The following is an 18,387-nucleotide window of genomic DNA, read 5'->3' as shown; positions in this document are numbered from 1 at the left end:
ACAGGTAAACTCACTTCCCGTAACTTATAAGTATAGCACCAACCCCAGATGTGAGTGATGGACAAACACAAATTATCAGCAAAGAAATTTTAAGAGAATAAAACTAAAGATTATTTCTAAAACACTTGAATTTCCTGATATACAATCTTCATTATTTGGATTTCCTAAAGTTAAATATAGAATAGAAACAAAACAGAAATAGTTGAGAAAAAAAGTTTTCTTTTAATTTTGCAGTTACTCCACATACACTAGAATTTTTTGTTTTGTTTTGGCCTAAATTGTCAGTATATTTTCCCTAGAACTACCCATAGTACTACGACGTCCATCGTGGGGAATGTACATGGCTCCTTCATCACTGTTAATCTCTGGGATGCTATTTCCCAACTACGCAGAGGCACTAAGTTACCTTTTTAAAGGAGATCAATCTGGCAGCAAAAAGTCTGCCTTCCCTGTCTTTCCTAACTGGTATAGGCTATTTAGGTGAGCCTGACCAGGTTAGGCAGAAAAAAAGTCCAACTGTCGATGTAGATACTGACTGGATTAATTCATGTGGGTCAATAGCAAGGAAAGACAGATCTCCTTACGATTATTTCACAGTGGCAACCACAACCCACATGACACCGATATTATTCCTCTTGAAATAAGATGCAGGGCATTAGGCAGGTCACCCTTCCCCAAAAACCTGTCCCTTCTGATCTCACCTGGGGCACAAATTGTGAACAGTAGAGTGCTGGACTTTTTAACCGTCATGCACGTGTATTTCATAAACACTTGCTTAATAGTGACTATGGGCCAGACCCTGTGAGGGGCCAGACGCAGAGAAGGGTCCTGAGTAGAACAAACAAGCACTAAGAGATTAGAGAAGTGAAAACTTCCATCTGAAGTGGCCTGGGAGGATGCCAGGAATTTTACGGAAGGACATGGGCAGAGGAAATTGTCAGAGAAGAGATGTGGAAAGTACAGAGGAGGATGGAGTAAACATGGGGAAGACCAGGCTGGGAGGAGCCTTCATGCCAAACTGATCAGATGGGGCTGCCTATTCTTGAGCAACTGGAGATCAGAGCTGGGCTTAAGGAAGACAAAAGGCAGAGAGGAATGAATGGAGAGGAATCACACGCAGGAAGATCAATTAAGAAGTTACTGTGAACACCTTCCAAAAAAGACAGAGAGAGAGGTAGGAAGAAGAGAGCCTACACTAGGGTCATGACCAGGGTCAGAGTGAGGAAAAGAGGGCTGTGGCAATGTGGTGGGAGAAGGGATGATGGAAAGAGAACATGCACAGCAAAGAGACAAGAAGTTCAGCTGTAGACATGCGGGTTAGAGGTGCTGGCAGAACCTGAGAAAATGGACCATTCAACTAGCAGGTGTAAATAAGGACCCAGAGCCCTGAGTAGAACAAACAAGGACTAAGACATTAGAGAAGTGAAAACTTCCATCCAAAGTGGCCTGGGAGGATGCCAGGAATTTTACAGACGGACATGGGCAGAGGAAATTGTCAGGGAAGAGATGTGGAAAGTACAGAGGAGGATGGAGTAAACATGGGCGAGACCAGGCTGGGAGGAGCCTTCATGCCAGACTGATCAGCTGGGGCTGCATATTCTTGAGCAAGTGGAGATCAGAGCTGGGCTTAAGTGTTGCTGAAGACAAGGAGGAGCTAACAGGAGCTGTGGGCAGAGGTCAGTGACATAAGTCCAGATAGAAGTGGCTTCATCCCTAAGTCTTGCAAAGGCTCCCATTTATGGAGCAGATAACACTAGAAAGAATGCATTTACTCCAGGTCTTGCCATTAGCATAAACTCTCTTACTACTGGAAGACGGTCCTGCTGATAAATCTGTGAGCAACATATGGGTAGCTTTAGATAAGGAAACTAAGTCCAGAGCCTAAGCTTCTGCTAAGAGAGAACACAGATGGATTGGCTTAACTGGGAGCCATGGATAAGGGTACAGTAGACATCCATTAAGACCTAGGATGGGGAGGGAAACAGGGAGATCCCCCTACAGAGGTGGGAAGGGTTGCTTCATGATTCTGTCCTCAGACCAATGGGAGAGGAGGGACAAGGAGCAGGAGGGATAAAGGAACTTAGGGAGATCTGCCACCCACCCTCCATTGCTCCAGCACTTACAGCCTTCCTACTTTACAGGCTTTCTGCCTCTGTAGAAAAAGTAAGGCCAGGCACAGTGGCTCACACCTGTAATCCCAGCATTTTAACGCTTGAGGCCAGGAGTTCGAGGTCAGCCAGGGCAACACAGTAAGACAGCCATCCCTACAAAAAAATAAAAAATCAGGCATTGCAGCACAAGCCTGTAGTCCCAGCTCCATGGGCAGAAGCTGAGGCTGGAGGATTGCTTCAGCCCAAGAGTCCAAAGTTGCAGTGAGCTGTGATCATGCCACTGTGCTCCAGCCTGGGTGACAGAGTGAAACTGTCTCTGAATAAAAAGAATGAGGCTCTGTCTCTTTAAGAGAGAGAGAGAAATACTTATTCATGCAGAATTGTGAGATTTCAGATTCATTCATTTCAACATCAGAAGACCTGAGTTCATGTCCCAGCTCCACTACTAGATTGTGATTTTATTGACTTTATTGGCCATGTCTTACTCTCCTTGGTGTCTGTTCCTAGCAGCTAAGTATCCTCAAACAAATAGCTTGGCATCTCTGGCCCTACATGTCCTCATCTGTGCAATGAGAATACTACATCCTAGGCAAGGACAGGTGGCATAATGTATGTGAAAGTACCCTGAAAATTGTCATTCACTGTACCGTTCCTGGTAGGAGAATATTTGTGTGAAATTTCCTGTTACCCCTGAGAAATTAAAGAAAGCAAAATAATCCTGTTACATGGGCCTCTTTATGGGATGATGGGGATGAGCAGTATTTGCTTTCCTTCCAATTAGATGGTCCACATAACTTTTTTGTCTGGCCTACCTTCCTTATGTGTATTGTTAGACTCACAAACCAATCTGGAGAGTTTGGACACCTGTCCACAATGGGCAGCAAAGCCCTACCAGGCTTCCCCACAGAGACCTCCCGTCCCTGTGAGCTGGCCCATGAGTGAGTGAGGCTCAGCCCTAAGGACAGAGCATCCCCACAGCTTTGGTGGACAGGACAGGCATGCCAGCTGGGGTACAACAGAGAAGAAGGTTATAGGGAGGTTATAGGCTTGGTTATAGGGAGAGAATTAATACGCCAATGCCTCTCAACACCTGATGGCATTTTTTGATCTCCTTCAATTGTTTATCCCACAATACCTTAACATGGTGCTTGTCATATAATAGGTCTTTAATAAATATTTATCAAATTAATTAAAAGAGGAAATAAATGAGGAAATCCTGATCCTGGTCTGCATAACTTTCCTGCTGGTGACAACATAGGCCCAGGTGACTAAGAGAACCCCAGGTTAATCATGTGAGTCACTGTGAAGAATCAGCCCCTGGCTGCCAGTGTCACCATGAAGGATATCAGTGGGACGCTAAAAAGTTGTGCAGTGTTACAATACATTCTAAACGATTGAAGAGGAAGGGTGAGCTTACTGAAGAACATAAAGCATATTGGCTTGCTCGTGCTGCCGTAACAAAGTGCACAGACTGGGAGGCCTGAACAACAGACATTTCTTTCCTTATGCTTCTGGAGGCCGCAGGTCCAAGATCAAGGTGTCAGCAGTGTTGTTTCCTCTGAGACCCCCCTCCTTGGTTTGCAGGTGTCCATCTTCTCCCTGTGTTTTCAAGCGATCTTTCCTCTATGTGTCTGTGACCTAGTCCCCTCTTCTTTAAGGACACCAGTCCTATTGGAGTAGGGTCACCCATGTCACCTCATTTTAACTCGATGACCTCTGTAAAGGCCATCTCTCTAAATACAGTCCCATCCTGAGATGCTGGGGGTTAGGACTTCAACATAAGAATTTGGAGGATGACATAATTTAACCCATAACAATCAACAGTAGTATGATAAACAAATAATCTTTCCCTTATGTATATATTTTGTATGCCAGATTTTTTCAATTTGGAGATTTTATAAGAAGAAAAATTATTCATAACTATCATTCACAGTGGATTTCATGTTGATGACTTTTTCTTTGTGTTTAGGTCCACCCGGCCCCAGGGGTCCAAAAGGTGACAGAGGATCCCAGGGACCCCCTGGTCCAACTGGCAACAAGGGACAGAAAGGAGAGAAGGGGGAGCCTGGACCACCTGGCCCTGCGGGTGAGAGAGGCCCAATGGGACCAGTCGGTCCCCCTGGAGAGCGTGGCGGCAAAGGCTCTAAAGGCTCCCAGGGACCCAAAGGCTCCCGTGGTTCCCCTGGGAAGCCCGGCCCTCAGGGCCCCAGTGGGGACCCAGGCCCCCCAGGCCCACCAGGCAAAGAAGGACTCCCCGGCCCCCATGGCCCTCCTGGCTTCCAGGGACTACAGGGCACCGTGGGGGAGCCTGGGGTGCCTGGACCTCGGGGACTGCCAGGTTTGCCTGGGGTACCAGGCATGCCAGGACCCAAGGGTCCCCCCGGACCCCCTGGCCCATCAGGAGCAGTGGTGCCCCTGGCCCTGCAGAATGAGCCCACCCCAGCACCGGAGGATAATGGTAAGTCTGAATCCTCCCTCCTACCAGGGGAACAGGACAGTGCACGTGCTGAGGCTGAGCCAACCCCCATTGTGTGGCCCTATCCATGTTATTTGTTTTTTGGTTTTGGGTTTTTGGTTTGCTTGTATTTTTGTTTTGAAACAGGGTCTCGCTCTGTTGCCTAGGCTGGAGGGCAGTGGCGTGATCTCAGCTCATGGTAAACTCCACCTCCCAGGTTCAATCAATTCTCCTGCCTTAGCTTCCCAAGTAGCTGGGACTACAGGAATGTGCCACCACGCCCAACTAAATTTTGTATTTTTAGTAGAGACAAGGTTTCGCCATGTTGGCCAAGGCTGGTCTCAAACTCCTGGCCTCAAGGGATCCACCTGCCTTGGCCTCCCAAAGTGCTGGGATTACAGGTGTGAGCCACCATGTCTTGTCCCCTATTTCATATTGTTTAACAGTGAAGGCATCATAGGGGCTGGCACAGGGGCCCTGCCGCCAGTACAGGCCTCCACACCAGGCATGTGTTTCTCTCTAAACACCATCAGGTTCTCTCGCACTCATTTGTTTTATGTAGTATTTATGTATGAATGAGACAGGGTCTCACTCTGTCACCCAGGCTGGAGGGATGGAGTGAACTGCTGCGAACATAGCTCACTGCAGCTTCGACCTCCTGGGCATAGGTGATCTTCCTACCCAGACTCCTGTGTAGCTGGAACCACAGGGGTGTACCGCCACACCTGGCTAATTTTTTATTTTTATTTTTTGTAGAAACAAGGTCTTGCTATGTTGCCCAGGCTGGTCTCTAACTCCTGGCCTCAGGCAACACACTCGCCTCAGCCTTGCAAATTGCTGGGATTCCAGGTGTGAGCATTTGTTTATTTATAGGAATAAATAAACAAATTTCAATTTTCAACCAGCCCTCCGAAGACAAACACAACGCAAAACACTTCCTTCAGGGAAGCCTGCGGCTGGCCGCCCTGACCACTGTTCCCTTGTTTTATGTCCTCACTCTGGGGGTAGATGGCTCTCTCGGTTAGCTCCATCAGCATGCCGATGGAACCCTCTGCTATTGATGCCGACATTTGATTTCTTTTTGAGAAGGTGTTAGATGTTACAGTGCCTTCTAGTCTTTTGATAATTAAACCCTTGGCAAAACTCGAATGTTTGGTTAGCAACCGAGCCTGTTTTTCTCTCTTTTGACCCAACCCCTATTCTACTTGATGTTGGTCGGTGAGGTCCGGGTTATCTTTGTTGATCCATGAACCCAGTTTTGGTGCTGGGTCCTCACATCCAGCTGTTCATAGGTTCCATGTGATTGCAGACTGACGCTGAACATCTGTGCCTGCCCTGCTTCCCGTTGTTGCTTCTGTTATTTCTGTCATTGTGAAGATGGATCCAGCTGCAGAAGAACAAAGACTCAGTCAAAGATCTTGTCCAGTTTATGTGTTTTTGACTTGTGCTCTGCAGCCCGCTCTGAGCTCGTCCTTGCTGCGAGCACGTCTGTGAACGTCGGCCACGGCCCTCGCGCAGGGACACTCAGGCTGCTCCCAGCAGGATGGCAGTTTTGGCCTCTGAAACACAGCTGAAGAAAGGCAGAGTGCACTCTTGATTTTTTAATCAGTGTTTTCAATTTTTGCATTCCTAGGCTGCCCACCTCACTGGAAGAACTTCACAGACAAATGCTACTATTTTTCCATTGAGAAAGAAATTTTTGAGGATGCAAAGCTTTTCTGTGAAGACAAGTCTTCACATCTCGTTTTCATAAACACTAGAGAAGAACAGGTATGCCTGCCACATACCTTGGTTGGGGAAAACTATAATTTAAGGATGGTTTACATCTGGAAATTGCATGCTTGTTGGGGATTCAGAGATAGCACGAATTCCTAGTCACGTAAACATGGACAGCAGCATTACAGAGATTTGGGTTTTATCCAGTGGCTAGAAGTATTCATGGCATTGGAATTGACTCTGCATGCTTCCTCCTGGAAGATATTGCCTATCAAGCCTGGAGCTGTGTGGCTCCTTCTGGTGGCTGTTGAAATAATTATAATGCAGAGAAGCTTGAGGGCTGCCACCAGGCACGTGTAGGGACCGAGGCAGAGGCATGAACACTGTAGGGGTGGAATGAGGTGCAAGGGACCATGCCTGGCCCCAGAGGGGTCAGGAAGAGCGAAGAAGGCTGAGGAGGCAGAGCCCACACATGATAATGATAGTGTCCACTCATTCAGTCCCTTCTATATGCCAGGCACTGTGCGAGGCATTTCCTCCCTTAAACCTCACAGCAACCCTAGAACATAGGTATTATTATTATCCTCATTTGACAGATAGGGAAACTGAGGCCCAGCAAGGTTTATGCAGTAAATGGAGACTGAGACCGAAACTGTGGCCTGTCTAGCAACAATGCGGCACCATTCCAGTGACCTCCTCCCTTTTCCCTAAGTTATCTCCAGCAGACACAATCCTGCACACAGATGTTTCCTGTAGTAACTGACTGGAATAAGCACACGGAAGAGAGTGACCAAGCACCTGGCTTGACACTCAGCCAACCCCCAGTATGTGGCCCTACCTATGTTGTTTTTTTTTTTGGGAGTTTTTTGTGTGTATGAAACAGGGTCTCACTCTGTTGCCCAGGCTGGAGTGGAATGACATGATCTTGGCTCACTGCAACCTCCACCTCCCGGGTGCAAGTGATTCTCCTGCCTCAACCTCCTGAGTAGCTGGGACTACAAGTGTGTGCCACCACCACCAATTTTAGAATACACAGACCAGGGCCCAAGCCCAGCTCAGCTACTTCTCATGTTTGCTAAATGGGTTGCTCTAAAAGCTTGAAGACATACTGCGTGCAACACACTGCACGTGGGGCCCGGCGCAGAGGAAGTGCCCAGTAATACCACAACTGTTCCTGTGATTAGGACATGGGAGAAGTGGGTGGGTGGTAGGAGGAAATGGGACCTGTGGACACTCATCGAGTTGTCTGAGTGATTTAGAGGAAAAGCCTCGCTCTAACATCACTTGTAAACTTGGAAGAGGAAGAAGGTCAAAGCCCTTCAAGTGGTGCAAAACAAAGCAAGTAGCAGTGAAGAAGCAGAAAGCAAAAGCAGGCACACATTCTGACAAACGTCCTCGTTTAAATTGTCCTTCTTCCTAAATGTTAAAGAAGAGGGCCTGAGACATCTGTTCTGAGAAGTAGTCACGCACCATCCCTGGCTTGTTTTTCAGCAATGGATAAAAAAACAGATGGTCGGGAGAGAGAGCCACTGGATCGGCCTCACGGACTCGGAGCATGAAAATGAATGGAAGTGGCTGGATGGGACATCTCCAGACTACAAGTGAGTACTCAGAAGCTTCCAGATTGGTGGTCAGGCTCTCACTGCTCTGTTGTCACCTCTTGCCCAACTTCCAACAGTTTCTTCCTTAATGACCTCGTGTCTTAGACGCTCCTCTCTAACTGGGCTCCTGGTACCAGTTGCGTATTTCCCCTGGGGAAATCGTGGTTGACAGTCGATATGCTGCCAAATAGGGCTTTCCTTTCTTCTCTTCATGGAGTGAGTTTTTTCTCTTTTCTGAGAAAAAAATCATGAGACTAATAAAACCACACAGCATAATACTTCTGGCTGAGGCATTTTTTCTAAACGCTCCCGGAAAGGATGATGAAGCCCAGGCAACCTCAGGCATGTTCAGCATTCACCCCAGGCGTGTTTCTGAGGACTGGGGAGCTCCCTTCAGGATTACACTGTGGGTACCCCTGACTCCAGCTGGGCTTCTGGGCAGAGTGTGATTAGAAACTACAGATGTGTAATTTTCCTGGCTGAACGCAGTGACTTACGCCTATAATCCCAGCACTTTGGGAGGCTGTGGTGGGTGGATTACTTAAGGTCAGAAGTTCGAGACCAGCCTGGCCAACATGGTGGAACCCTGTCTCTACTAAAAATAAAAAAATTAGCCAGACATGATGACGCATGCGTTTAATCCCAGCTATTCAGGAGGCTGAGGCAGAAGAATCACTTAAACCCAGGAAGCGGCGGTTGTAGTGAGCCGAGATCGCATCCAGCCTGAGCCACAGAGCAAGACTCCATCTCAAAAACTAAAACAAAGAAACTACAAGAGTGTGGTCTTCCTACACAGAGGAAGTACCCTATAAATAAAGTTGCATTTGCAGGATAACCATCCCCTAGAGGTTTGAAGATTCCCCGTAAGTCCAATGTGACCTAAGTTCTATGAAAGGAGCAACAAAGAAGAACCACTTTGAGGTAACTTCATGGATAACCTATAAGTCTCCAGGGCCTCATCCTACCCCAGGGGGTGTTAGCTCCTTCCCTAAATCTACCCAAAGATCTAACAATGACTATATTGTACCAGTTTGATTTTCACGTCTCTGTACTCTGGCTTTGCCTGTAGTGGGTGTGAAAATTGCAAGGAACCGTAATAAATGAAGCAGAATTTATTTTTATTTTTTTAAATCCCCCTCTGAATAATCTTTAGTTTGCTAGAGACAGGGAGGCCAGACCCTGTAGAGGCTCCACCAGGCACAAGAGCATCACAGCATTGGAAGCACCTTCTGAGCACTAGCCAGAGTACGTGGTGTAGCCTCTGGGGCTGTCCCAGGAGAGGAGAAAACAAGGATGTTTGAGGCCTAAGACAGTCTCATGGGCATTGAGGCCTAGGCCTGTATCAGCTGAGCAGCAGGAAGCAGGGTCAGAGATGATGGAGAAGCCAGATCGAGTTTTTAAAATGTCCCTGTGTGTGTGTAATGTGCATTTGGGTAAACAGGCTCTTTTGTACTTTTAAATTCCCCTTGTAAGTAGGATCAGAAGATAAAGGAGGAAACCAGAATAAGGCCATATTTCCTTTGTTTTTATTTTTTTGTTTTTAAGAGACAAGGTCTTACTCTGTTGCCCAGGCTGAAGTGCAGTGGCACGATCATGGCTCACTGTAGCCTCTTATCTCCCCAGCTCAAGCGATCCTCCCACCTCAGACTCCCGAGTCCCTGGGACCACAGGTGCACATCACCACACCCAGCTAATTTTTTAAGTTTTTGTACAAATGCGGTCCACTATGTTGCCCTGGTTGGTCTCAAACTCCTAGCTTCAAGTGATCCTCCCACCTTGGCTTCCCAAAGCACTGGGATCACAGGCATGAGCCACCACACCTAGCCAGGCCATCTCTTTATAAAAAATAAACATGTGGCCAAATACTGAGTTGGAACATTAGAATATTTTAGGTCTGCTCTGAAGGTGAGTCTCAGACTGCCCCCAAGAGCTAGTGGATAGCTGCTGTGGGCCTGTCAGAGACCCTGTCTGCTCCTCTATACCTCTCCTGGGGAGAGGAAGGAGTACCCCTGGCACACTCTGGCACTTGGGAATTTGCCTGATGAGTCAAGGAAAGTGTCCAACACAGCAGGGATGCACTTTAACAGATGCAAAACAGTTGCAGGAATCGACATCTAAAACAGCAGCTGTAGAAGGTTGGAGGTGGGGATGGGAGACAGAGACTATTTTCTTAAAAAGACAAAATCGCCGGGCGCAGTGTCTCAAGCCTGTAATCCCCAGCACTTTGGGAGGCCAAGGCGGGTGGATCACGAGGTCAAGAGATCGAGGCCATCCTGGTCAACATGGTGAAACCCCGTCTCTACTAAAAATACAAAAACATTAGCTGGGCATGGTGGCGAGTGCCTGTAATCCCAGCTACTCAGGAGGTTGAGGCAGGAGAATTGCCTGAACCCAGGAGGTGGAGGTTGCAGTGAGCCGAGATCGCGCCATTGTACTCCAGCCTGGGTAACAAGAGTGAAACCCACTCTCAAAAAAAAAAAAAAAAAAAAAAAAGACAAAATCTGCTTTTTTGACAGCCAAGAGTGTTGGGGTCTTTTTTTTTTTTCGAAGAGAGTTAGGAGAAGCCGAAAAAAAAAATCATCTTCTCCACTTTTTTCACTGCCATAAATGCACAAAAAGGTCTGGGTTAGACTCACTAAGAAATTCAATCTTAAGCCTTTCCGCAAGAAGAAACTGGATTGGTCCATATGGAATGGATTGAGCTGGAACATTGCTGTCTATGCCAGCTCTCCCAAGGTGAAACTTTTCTCCTGTTCCCTGGGGTCCAGCAAGAATCATGTGATTTGGATGGAGCGCACCGGCTTGGTACCCAGGACCTGAAAAGAAGGGCATCACCAGGCACCTTACTGAGCAACCAGCCCCCAACCACAGCCATTTTGGAGCCTCCCAAAAGCCTCAGCTTCGGCACCCCAGCCACCACACGGGCTGTGCTTCTCATGTTCCACCCAAAGGAATACATAGGCACATAAAAATCCCCAGGATCAAATTTTAAAAGCAAGAATAAGTTACGCAGGCGTGTTATGAGGTCTCAATAACCAAAGGCTAATTTAATTTGACATATAATAATAAACATTGCACAAACTAGAAAGAAAGCCAGCGCAGTCAAGGGAGGGAATGCAGGCTCTAGCATCAGCAAGATTGGGGTTCTGGGCCTTGACCTAGCATCACTCAAAGCTGTGATGCCTCATGCGAGTTACTCAACCCTACAAGACCTCTATGTCCCCATTTATAAGATGAATTTTACAAAAGTACCTATGTCAGTATCCTGAAAATAACATGTGATATCTATGTGTAAGGCATTTAGTACAGGGCTTGGCACATAGGAAGTGCTCAAGAAATAGTACCTGCTGGTATTGGTATTATTGTTACTATTATCGCCATAATTATTATATTAGTTGGCGCTTGCAGATAAATACTACCTAGAATTCTACAGTATCCTGATTGGGAGGTTCACACAGTGTCTCACTTAATTCCCACAACAGGTTTGTGAAAAAGACAAGAAAAGGTTCTCTGCATGGCCTGGGAATGGGGACTGTGTTTCAGGCTCTCAGGGGTCTCTCATCAGTATAAACTGCTCCAAATAATCTCCTATTCAGACTCACTTTTACTCTTCTTTTCTTTGCATCTGTGGCCTCCAAGCATAGGCCCATCCATAGGCCCTCCCTTTCCCCTGCTACCAGCAGTGATTTCTGGAACAGGCCATCACAAGAGACTGTTATGAACAATTATTCGCCAACAAATTGGATAACCTAGAAGAATGGATAACTTCCTAGAAACATACAGCCTACCAAGACTGGATCCAGAAGAAACAGAAAGCGTAGGCTGAGGTGGGAGCATCACTTGAGACCAAGACTTCAAGACCAGCCTGAGTAACAGAGCAAGACCCCATCTCTTTAAAAAACGAGGAAAAAAGGAAGAAATAGCCTGGCCAACCTAATAACAAATAAGGAGATTGAAGTAGCAATCAGAAAACTCTCAAAAAACCCAGGACCAGACGGCTTCACAGCCAAATTCTACCAGACATTCAGAGAAGAGTTAGCACCAATCCTTCTTAAACTCTTCCAAAAAAATAGAAGTTGTTGGGTCTGGCACCATCCCGTGCCTTGCCCAGGCTGAGAAGAATTAAGTACCGTGCTTTCTCCTTATTCTTTTCTCCCAGCACACCTACAATCCTTTTAAAACAGTTTGCGGGTTTTGCAGCTACTGTTAAAGGGCAAATAGACAGGGGATAAAAGACTCTCTCCACGCCTCTCAGCCTCACCTCGTTTTTCATGCTGAGACCTGGTAGATACAGAGAGTGCTAAAACAGACAGAAAGCAGCAGTGACATGGAACAGAAGCCAAAGGCTTAGGGCACACACAGATTGAGCTCAGGCTTATTTCCCGAGAAACACACAACGTGACTTGCTGACTCTTATGGCTCTTCCTGCACTCCAGCAGGACAGGACCCGCTGAGGGGAAAGGATGGTGTTAGCGGTCATCTGCAATGGCCCAGGATGGTGCCAAGGATGGGTCCCTAGATGCTTTGGATCCACACACCAATACAATTTCAAAAGAAAGACTGGAAATGCTGGGATTACAGTGTGAGCCACTGTGCTAGGCTGAATTAGAGGATGCTAAAGGTTCTCTTTCTCTTCCAGGCTCTTTCATTCATTCTATAGTCCTGTATTCTAAATCCTATTCTTTTTTTGTTTTTTTTTTTTTTGAGACAGAGTCTCACCCTGTCACCCAGGCTGCACTGCAACTTTTACCTCCTGGGTTCAAGCGACTCTTGTGCCTCAGCCTCCCAAGTAGCTGGGACTCCAGATGCCTGCCACCAGGCCTGCCTAATTTTTGTATTTTTAGTAGAGATGGAGTTTCGCCATGTTGGCCAGGCTACTCTTGAACTCCTGACCTCAGGTGATCTGCCCATCTCCGCCTCCCAAAGTGTCGGGATTACAGGCGTCAACCACTGCACCTGGTCTCTAAATCCTATTCTAAATATCTTATATTTAGATAGGTATTTGTTGTGTGTGTGTGTTTCCAGCTCACTGGAACAGTTAGTCCAAGCATTTCCAAGCTTCCTGGTGTACTCAGAGTGTGATGTCCGAATACATGTATGTGCTGCTACATGTACTTCTGTGACATTTGTATGAAAATATAGGATTCAGGTCACTTCTATGACATTTGTATGAAAATATAGGATTCAGGGCTTTGAGGCCCAGACTTCAGCCATTCATCTTTCCAGAATCTACCTGTGAATGAGGTTAAAGCACTATTTAAGCTGACATTCTTCTCCAAAATATATGCATTCTGCTTATTTGACATGTTATGTTCTATTATAAGCATGAAGACTGAGGGGTTTTGCTACAAATCACTCCATGTGATTTTACCTTTGCCAGCTTTGAGACTCTGGGTGGTCAGTCCACAGAACAAATTGTCCCTGCAGCCTGGCTCCAGGCTACCCACTTCCCACTTGTGCTGGCCCACTGCAGTTACCTCAGCTCATGGCCACAAAGCTGAGAAATGCATTCTGCTTTTTTTTTTTTTTTTGAGATGGAGTCTCACTGTGGCCCAGCTGGTGTGCACTGGCACGATCTCAGCTTGCTGCAACCTCCACCTCCTGGGTTCAAGCTATTCTCCTGCCTCAGCCTCCTGAGTAGCTAGGATTGCAGGTGGTTGCCACCATGCCCAGCTAATTTTTTATATTTTTAGTAGAGACGGGGTTTCACTATGGTGGCCAGACTGATCTCAAACTCCTGACCTCATGATCCACCTGCCAAAAGTGCTGGGATTACAGGCATAAGCCGCTGCGCCCTGCCTCTGCTTTTAGTCCTAAGGAAAGCCTTGAGCACTGTATGTGAGGAATTCCAGTGCCCTGGAAAAACAAATAGAGAAAAGTGATAAAGATTATCTCCTTTCTTATCACTCGGTTATCTCTCTGCCTGGTTGATACATCATTTTTATTTATTTAACATAAAATCACTTAAAAGGAAATGCAAGGGGAAAATATTAAGCAGGACTTCTAAGTCCAAAGAAGTCAGGTTTATACAATTTCCCAATTAACTGAGAAATCAAGAATATCAAATATCCTATCATTATGCATTCAAGAATCAAATTTTATAAACAGAAGTGGAATCAAACCCCCTCATATTACTGGCAAAATGAACAAAATGTACATCCACAAGATCAAACTGCTCAGGCATTGTTGACATTTCCAGAAGAATCTCACAAGGTGGAAAGAGTTACACCAAAAAGCAAATTTGAAAGTAAACTACTTTTCCTTCCAACTTCATCTCTATCTGGTATTAGGCTGAGATTGTCACAGACAGATTTTGAATTCATTGTGTCTCGTCTGTTAGGTAAGCTACAAGAGCTGGGACTTTGTCTCTTCTCTGCACTGATATGTTGCCATCACCCAGATGATAACCTGGCTCATGGCAGGAGTGCTTTGGATTCCTGGTGTGAGTGAGCGAGCGAGTGAGCAAAGCTATTTTCCAACTCTCCCTTCTAAGTAGCATCCCATTTTTACTCTCACCAATTGATGGTTTGCTCTGAATTATCTTTCATCACTTGGTTTATTTGATTGAGGCCACTCAATTAATATGTGTGTGTGTGTGTGTATAGAGAGAGAGAGAGATACAGGTTCTCACTCCATCACCCAGGCTGCACTGCAGTGGCACAATCTCAACTCACTGCAACCTCCACCTCCTGGATACAAGCGATTCTCTTGCCTCAGCCTCCCAAGTAGCTAGGATTACAGGTGCCCACCACCATGCCTGGCTAATTTTTGTATTTTTATTAGAGTTGGGGTTTCACCATGTTGGCCAGGCTGGTCTCGAACTCCTGACCTCAGGTGATCCACCTGCCTTGGCCTCCCAAAGTGCTGGGATGACAGGTGTGAACTACCATGTCCGGCCTTCATATTCATTTTTTTAAATCCCAAGATACACATTTTGGTGTGGGGGAGTCAGTTCTACCCTATCCCCACCCTTCGACTATAAATTTCAACTGTCCTTTCCTGCTGCTCTCTGGTTTTGCGGGTCTCACTGTCCAAAGATGCAGGGCAATACAGGCTGTCTCCTCGGGTGATCCAAGGACAGACACCCTGTGGCCAGTGCGGTAATGAGTCATTGTTTATGGGAAGCACCCTCTGAGGCAGATGTTCTTCCAGATCCTCCATGTGAGGCAGGCTTGTCCTCTCCGGCAGCAGCCACAAGCTTGTGTTCATGAACCTGCTTCTTAGACAAGATTGAGCCTTCAAGGGGTGAGTCTGGAAGCACACCTGATTTATTCATGGAAACGGAACCAACAACTGTTATCCCTGGCAAAGTGCTGTTCTGAGCAGCAGCATCCAAGTTAACAAGCCCCATGTGAACTCGTTCTAAAGAAAACTTGTTTTTAAGAATCTCTCTCCCAAAAAAGGCAGTGAAATGAAGGAGTCATTTTCAGTAAGATTAAATTACTATTTCTTTCTAAAGCAATCAGCCTTCTACAACTTCACCAGACAATCGTAACCAGTTATTTGTAATTGCAGGTTCTTGTAAATGTATGTCAAAGTCTTTCACTTTCTCTTCCTGGCTCTTGGACTTGTTAGAAGCAAGATATCGAAATGTACAAGGTCCCTCTGGGTTCTCACAAGATCGTGTGTGCGTGTGTGTGTGTGTGTGTGTGTGTGTGTGTGTGTGTTTGTGTCATGGCCTCATAATGCATAGATATGCACACACATATATACACATGCCCAGAAGTCAGCATTCCCATGACACATTAGAAAGTCATTCATCTAATGGTGCCAAAGCAAGATGTACTCCCTCCGCATTGCAATGAAGCAGTCTAGTGAGTTGATTTCATTACAGCCAAGATCACAAGCCTGCAGGGAGATGCCGTGTTATGCATTACTCTGTAAAACAGCAACTCCTTATTCTGAATAAGACCACATACTGGTTTTTAAACTGCATTTTCATTCCAGGACAAATGACCTGCTTCAGTTTTGTTTTTTATATTTCTCTGCTGCTCTTGAGTAATGAAAAGCTTTACATTACTGTGCAAATAACACTCAATTTCTGTTTTGCTAAAAGAAATTGGAAAGCTGGACAGCCAGATAACTGGGGTCATGGCCACGGGCCAGGAGAAGACTGTGCTGGGTTGATTTACGCTGGGCAGTGGAACGATTTCCAATGTGAAGACATCAATAACTTCATTTGTGAAAAAGACAGGGAGACAGGTAAGCAGTAGATGGGACTTAAGAGGGAGCTGCCAGTTTCTATCCTATGAAAGGGTGAGGGACGGTGAGTACAAGGGCCCTGAATGCAGGCTCTGCAGTTAGGTTCCAGTTCTGGTTCTGCCACTTATTAACTGGGCAGGTGATTAACCTCAGGGGAATAGTCACAGTATCTTCTTCACGAGGTTGTTGTGAAATTTAAATAATAAATGTGCCTCACGCGTAGGAAGTACTCAACAAATGCTAAACTAACTGACCCAGATAAATATCTTATACTGTGAGTTAATTGTTCTTTAAGATATAGCACCAATGTTAGTCCTTTTTCATAGACATTCATACACAGCCAATCCAGGTGGGCAAGCATTCAATTCCACGTGTATCTATTGAGCATCTGCCATAGGCCAGATGCTGTGATACATAATAGAGGGAGATTGTCTGTGCTGCGTATAAGCTCATAAGCCAAAGCAGCTTTTGGAGATTTTCTTGACTTCAAAGGCTATGTATCTAAAGCTTCATTTAACACACGACCCTCTTTGGAATGCAGCATCTTAGTTTTCTTCACCAGAATGAGATTAAAAATTTGTGATGCGGGTTGGAGGAAATGGGAAATGAATGCTAATGGCCATGGGGTTTCTTTTTGGGGTGATGGAAATATTCTAAAATTAGTTTAGATTGGTTCTAAATTGCATAACTTTGTGAATATACCAAAGACCATTGAATTATATACTTTAAATAGGTGAAATATGTGATTTGTGAATTATATTCCAGTAAAGCAATTAGTTTAAAAAGTTGACAGTAAACAAAAACCTCAAATATATTTTGGCCAAATTATTTTTGGAAGTTAGTGGAGCATAAATTATCCATATTGCTATTCAACAGACAATTATTGAGCACCTTTGATGTGTCAGGCATTGCTCCAAGTGCTAGGGACCTTAAGACATGTAGACACTCACAGCTGGGTCAGCTGAAGGGGAAAACACAGATATCTAAACAAGAGATTAAAATTGATGGTGACAAGTAACTCAGATTTGTCTTTTGTATGCTTTGTTTAGCCATTTGGAATTTGACTAGGGACCAGGCTTCCCCAGAATAGGCTCTTTCAAAAAAAAACTTAGCTTTTCATCTGAATAAGATCTTTTAGACATTTCTTTGAAAATATAAGCATTGTTGAATGATGTATTTTAGATACTTTCCTATAAAAATACACGTTCCTTTTTTTGAATTGCACGTTAACTTTTTTATTTAAGAAAAACTATCCAAGTGGGCGTTGGACATTAAAAGAAGAAATAAAAATAAATAAATAAATAAACTAATGCCCATTCTTATTTCTCTTTTAGTACTGCCATCTGCATTATAACGGACTGTGATGGAATCACATGAGCAAATTTTCAGCCAGCTCTCAAAGGACACTCCTTTCTAATTGCAACACCTTCTCATCAGATTGAAAAAAAAAGCACTGAAAACCAATTACTGAAAAAAATTGACAGCTAGTGTTTCTTACCATCCGTCATTACCCAAAGACTTGGGAACTAAAATGTTCCCCCGGTGTGATATGCTGATTTTCAGTGTGCACATGGACTGAATCGCATAGATTTTCCTCCATTCAGTAACCATGCAATTATACAAATTATATCTTCCAAAGTATGGAGCACTCCAATCAGAAAAAGGCTATCATTGGTTGTTGAGCTATAGGAAGAACTTAAGCATATACTGTGTAAACAGTACCATACATTTCTTAAATCCCAAGTGTAGGAAAAATATGCAGACATACAGATATATAGGCCAACTCTTAGTAATAATATGAAATATACTTAAAGAGCTTTTAAAACTTTGTATTTTTGTACAAAATATTTGCCTTTTACAATTTTTTCCTTTTTTTTTTTTTTTTTTTTTTGTCATTTTACCAACATAATACATGGAGCCAAAGAAAACAATAATGGTACTAATAAAAACTCATAGGGTTTCCTGTCAGATTTAATTCTACCCAGTGGCAAAGAATTTTTTCCATTGTGGTTTTTAAAAAATAATTAAATATACGTGTATATATATATATATATTTTAATGTTTCATTTCCTCAGAGGAGTCAATCACTTGAAATATCTAGAAATATCCTTGCAGATTTTGCCAGTGTCAATCAGGGGTGCACACATGCAAGGCTCAGTGAAGCAGGCTGTGCCTTGAGCCCATCACCAGCCAACATTCTTGACGTGTGCCTGACCAGACACGAAAGAAGTAGTCAACTCAGGATGTGCTTCTACTTCATTTTGTTGGAGTCAGAAGGTGGAGGGAATGGAGAGGTATCTGT

At 44.9% G+C, this 18,387-nt stretch overlaps 1 protein-coding gene across 2 annotated transcripts in view; it reads left to right on the top strand.

Moving 5' to 3' along the window:
- Positions 1–18,132, top strand: part of COLEC12 (collectin subfamily member 12) — a 173,389-nt gene extending 155,257 nt beyond the window's left edge. For both annotated transcript variants that reach the window (XM_032293247.1, XM_032293248.1), the window contains 5 exons: positions 4,081–4,569; positions 6,200–6,336; positions 7,774–7,883; positions 15,940–16,085; positions 17,420–18,132. In XM_032293247.1, the coding sequence (XP_032149138.1) occupies positions 4,081–4,569; positions 6,200–6,336; positions 7,774–7,883; positions 15,940–16,085; positions 17,420–17,439 (902 nt within the window). In that variant the 3' untranslated portion in view covers positions 17,440–18,132. The remainder of the gene's footprint in view (positions 1–4,080; positions 4,570–6,199; positions 6,337–7,773; positions 7,884–15,939; positions 16,086–17,419) is intronic.
- The last annotated feature ends 255 nt before the right edge of the window (positions 18,133–18,387 follow it).

This window comes from Sapajus apella, unplaced genomic scaffold, assembly GCF_009761245.1.
Source record: "Sapajus apella isolate SASKATOON/1434 unplaced genomic scaffold, GSC_monkey_1.0 scaffold29, whole genome shotgun sequence".
Lineage (NCBI taxonomy): Eukaryota > Metazoa > Chordata > Mammalia > Primates > Cebidae > Sapajus > Sapajus apella.
The sequence above is the reverse complement of the archived record's forward strand: the minus strand, read 5'-3'. Positions and strand labels throughout refer to the sequence as shown.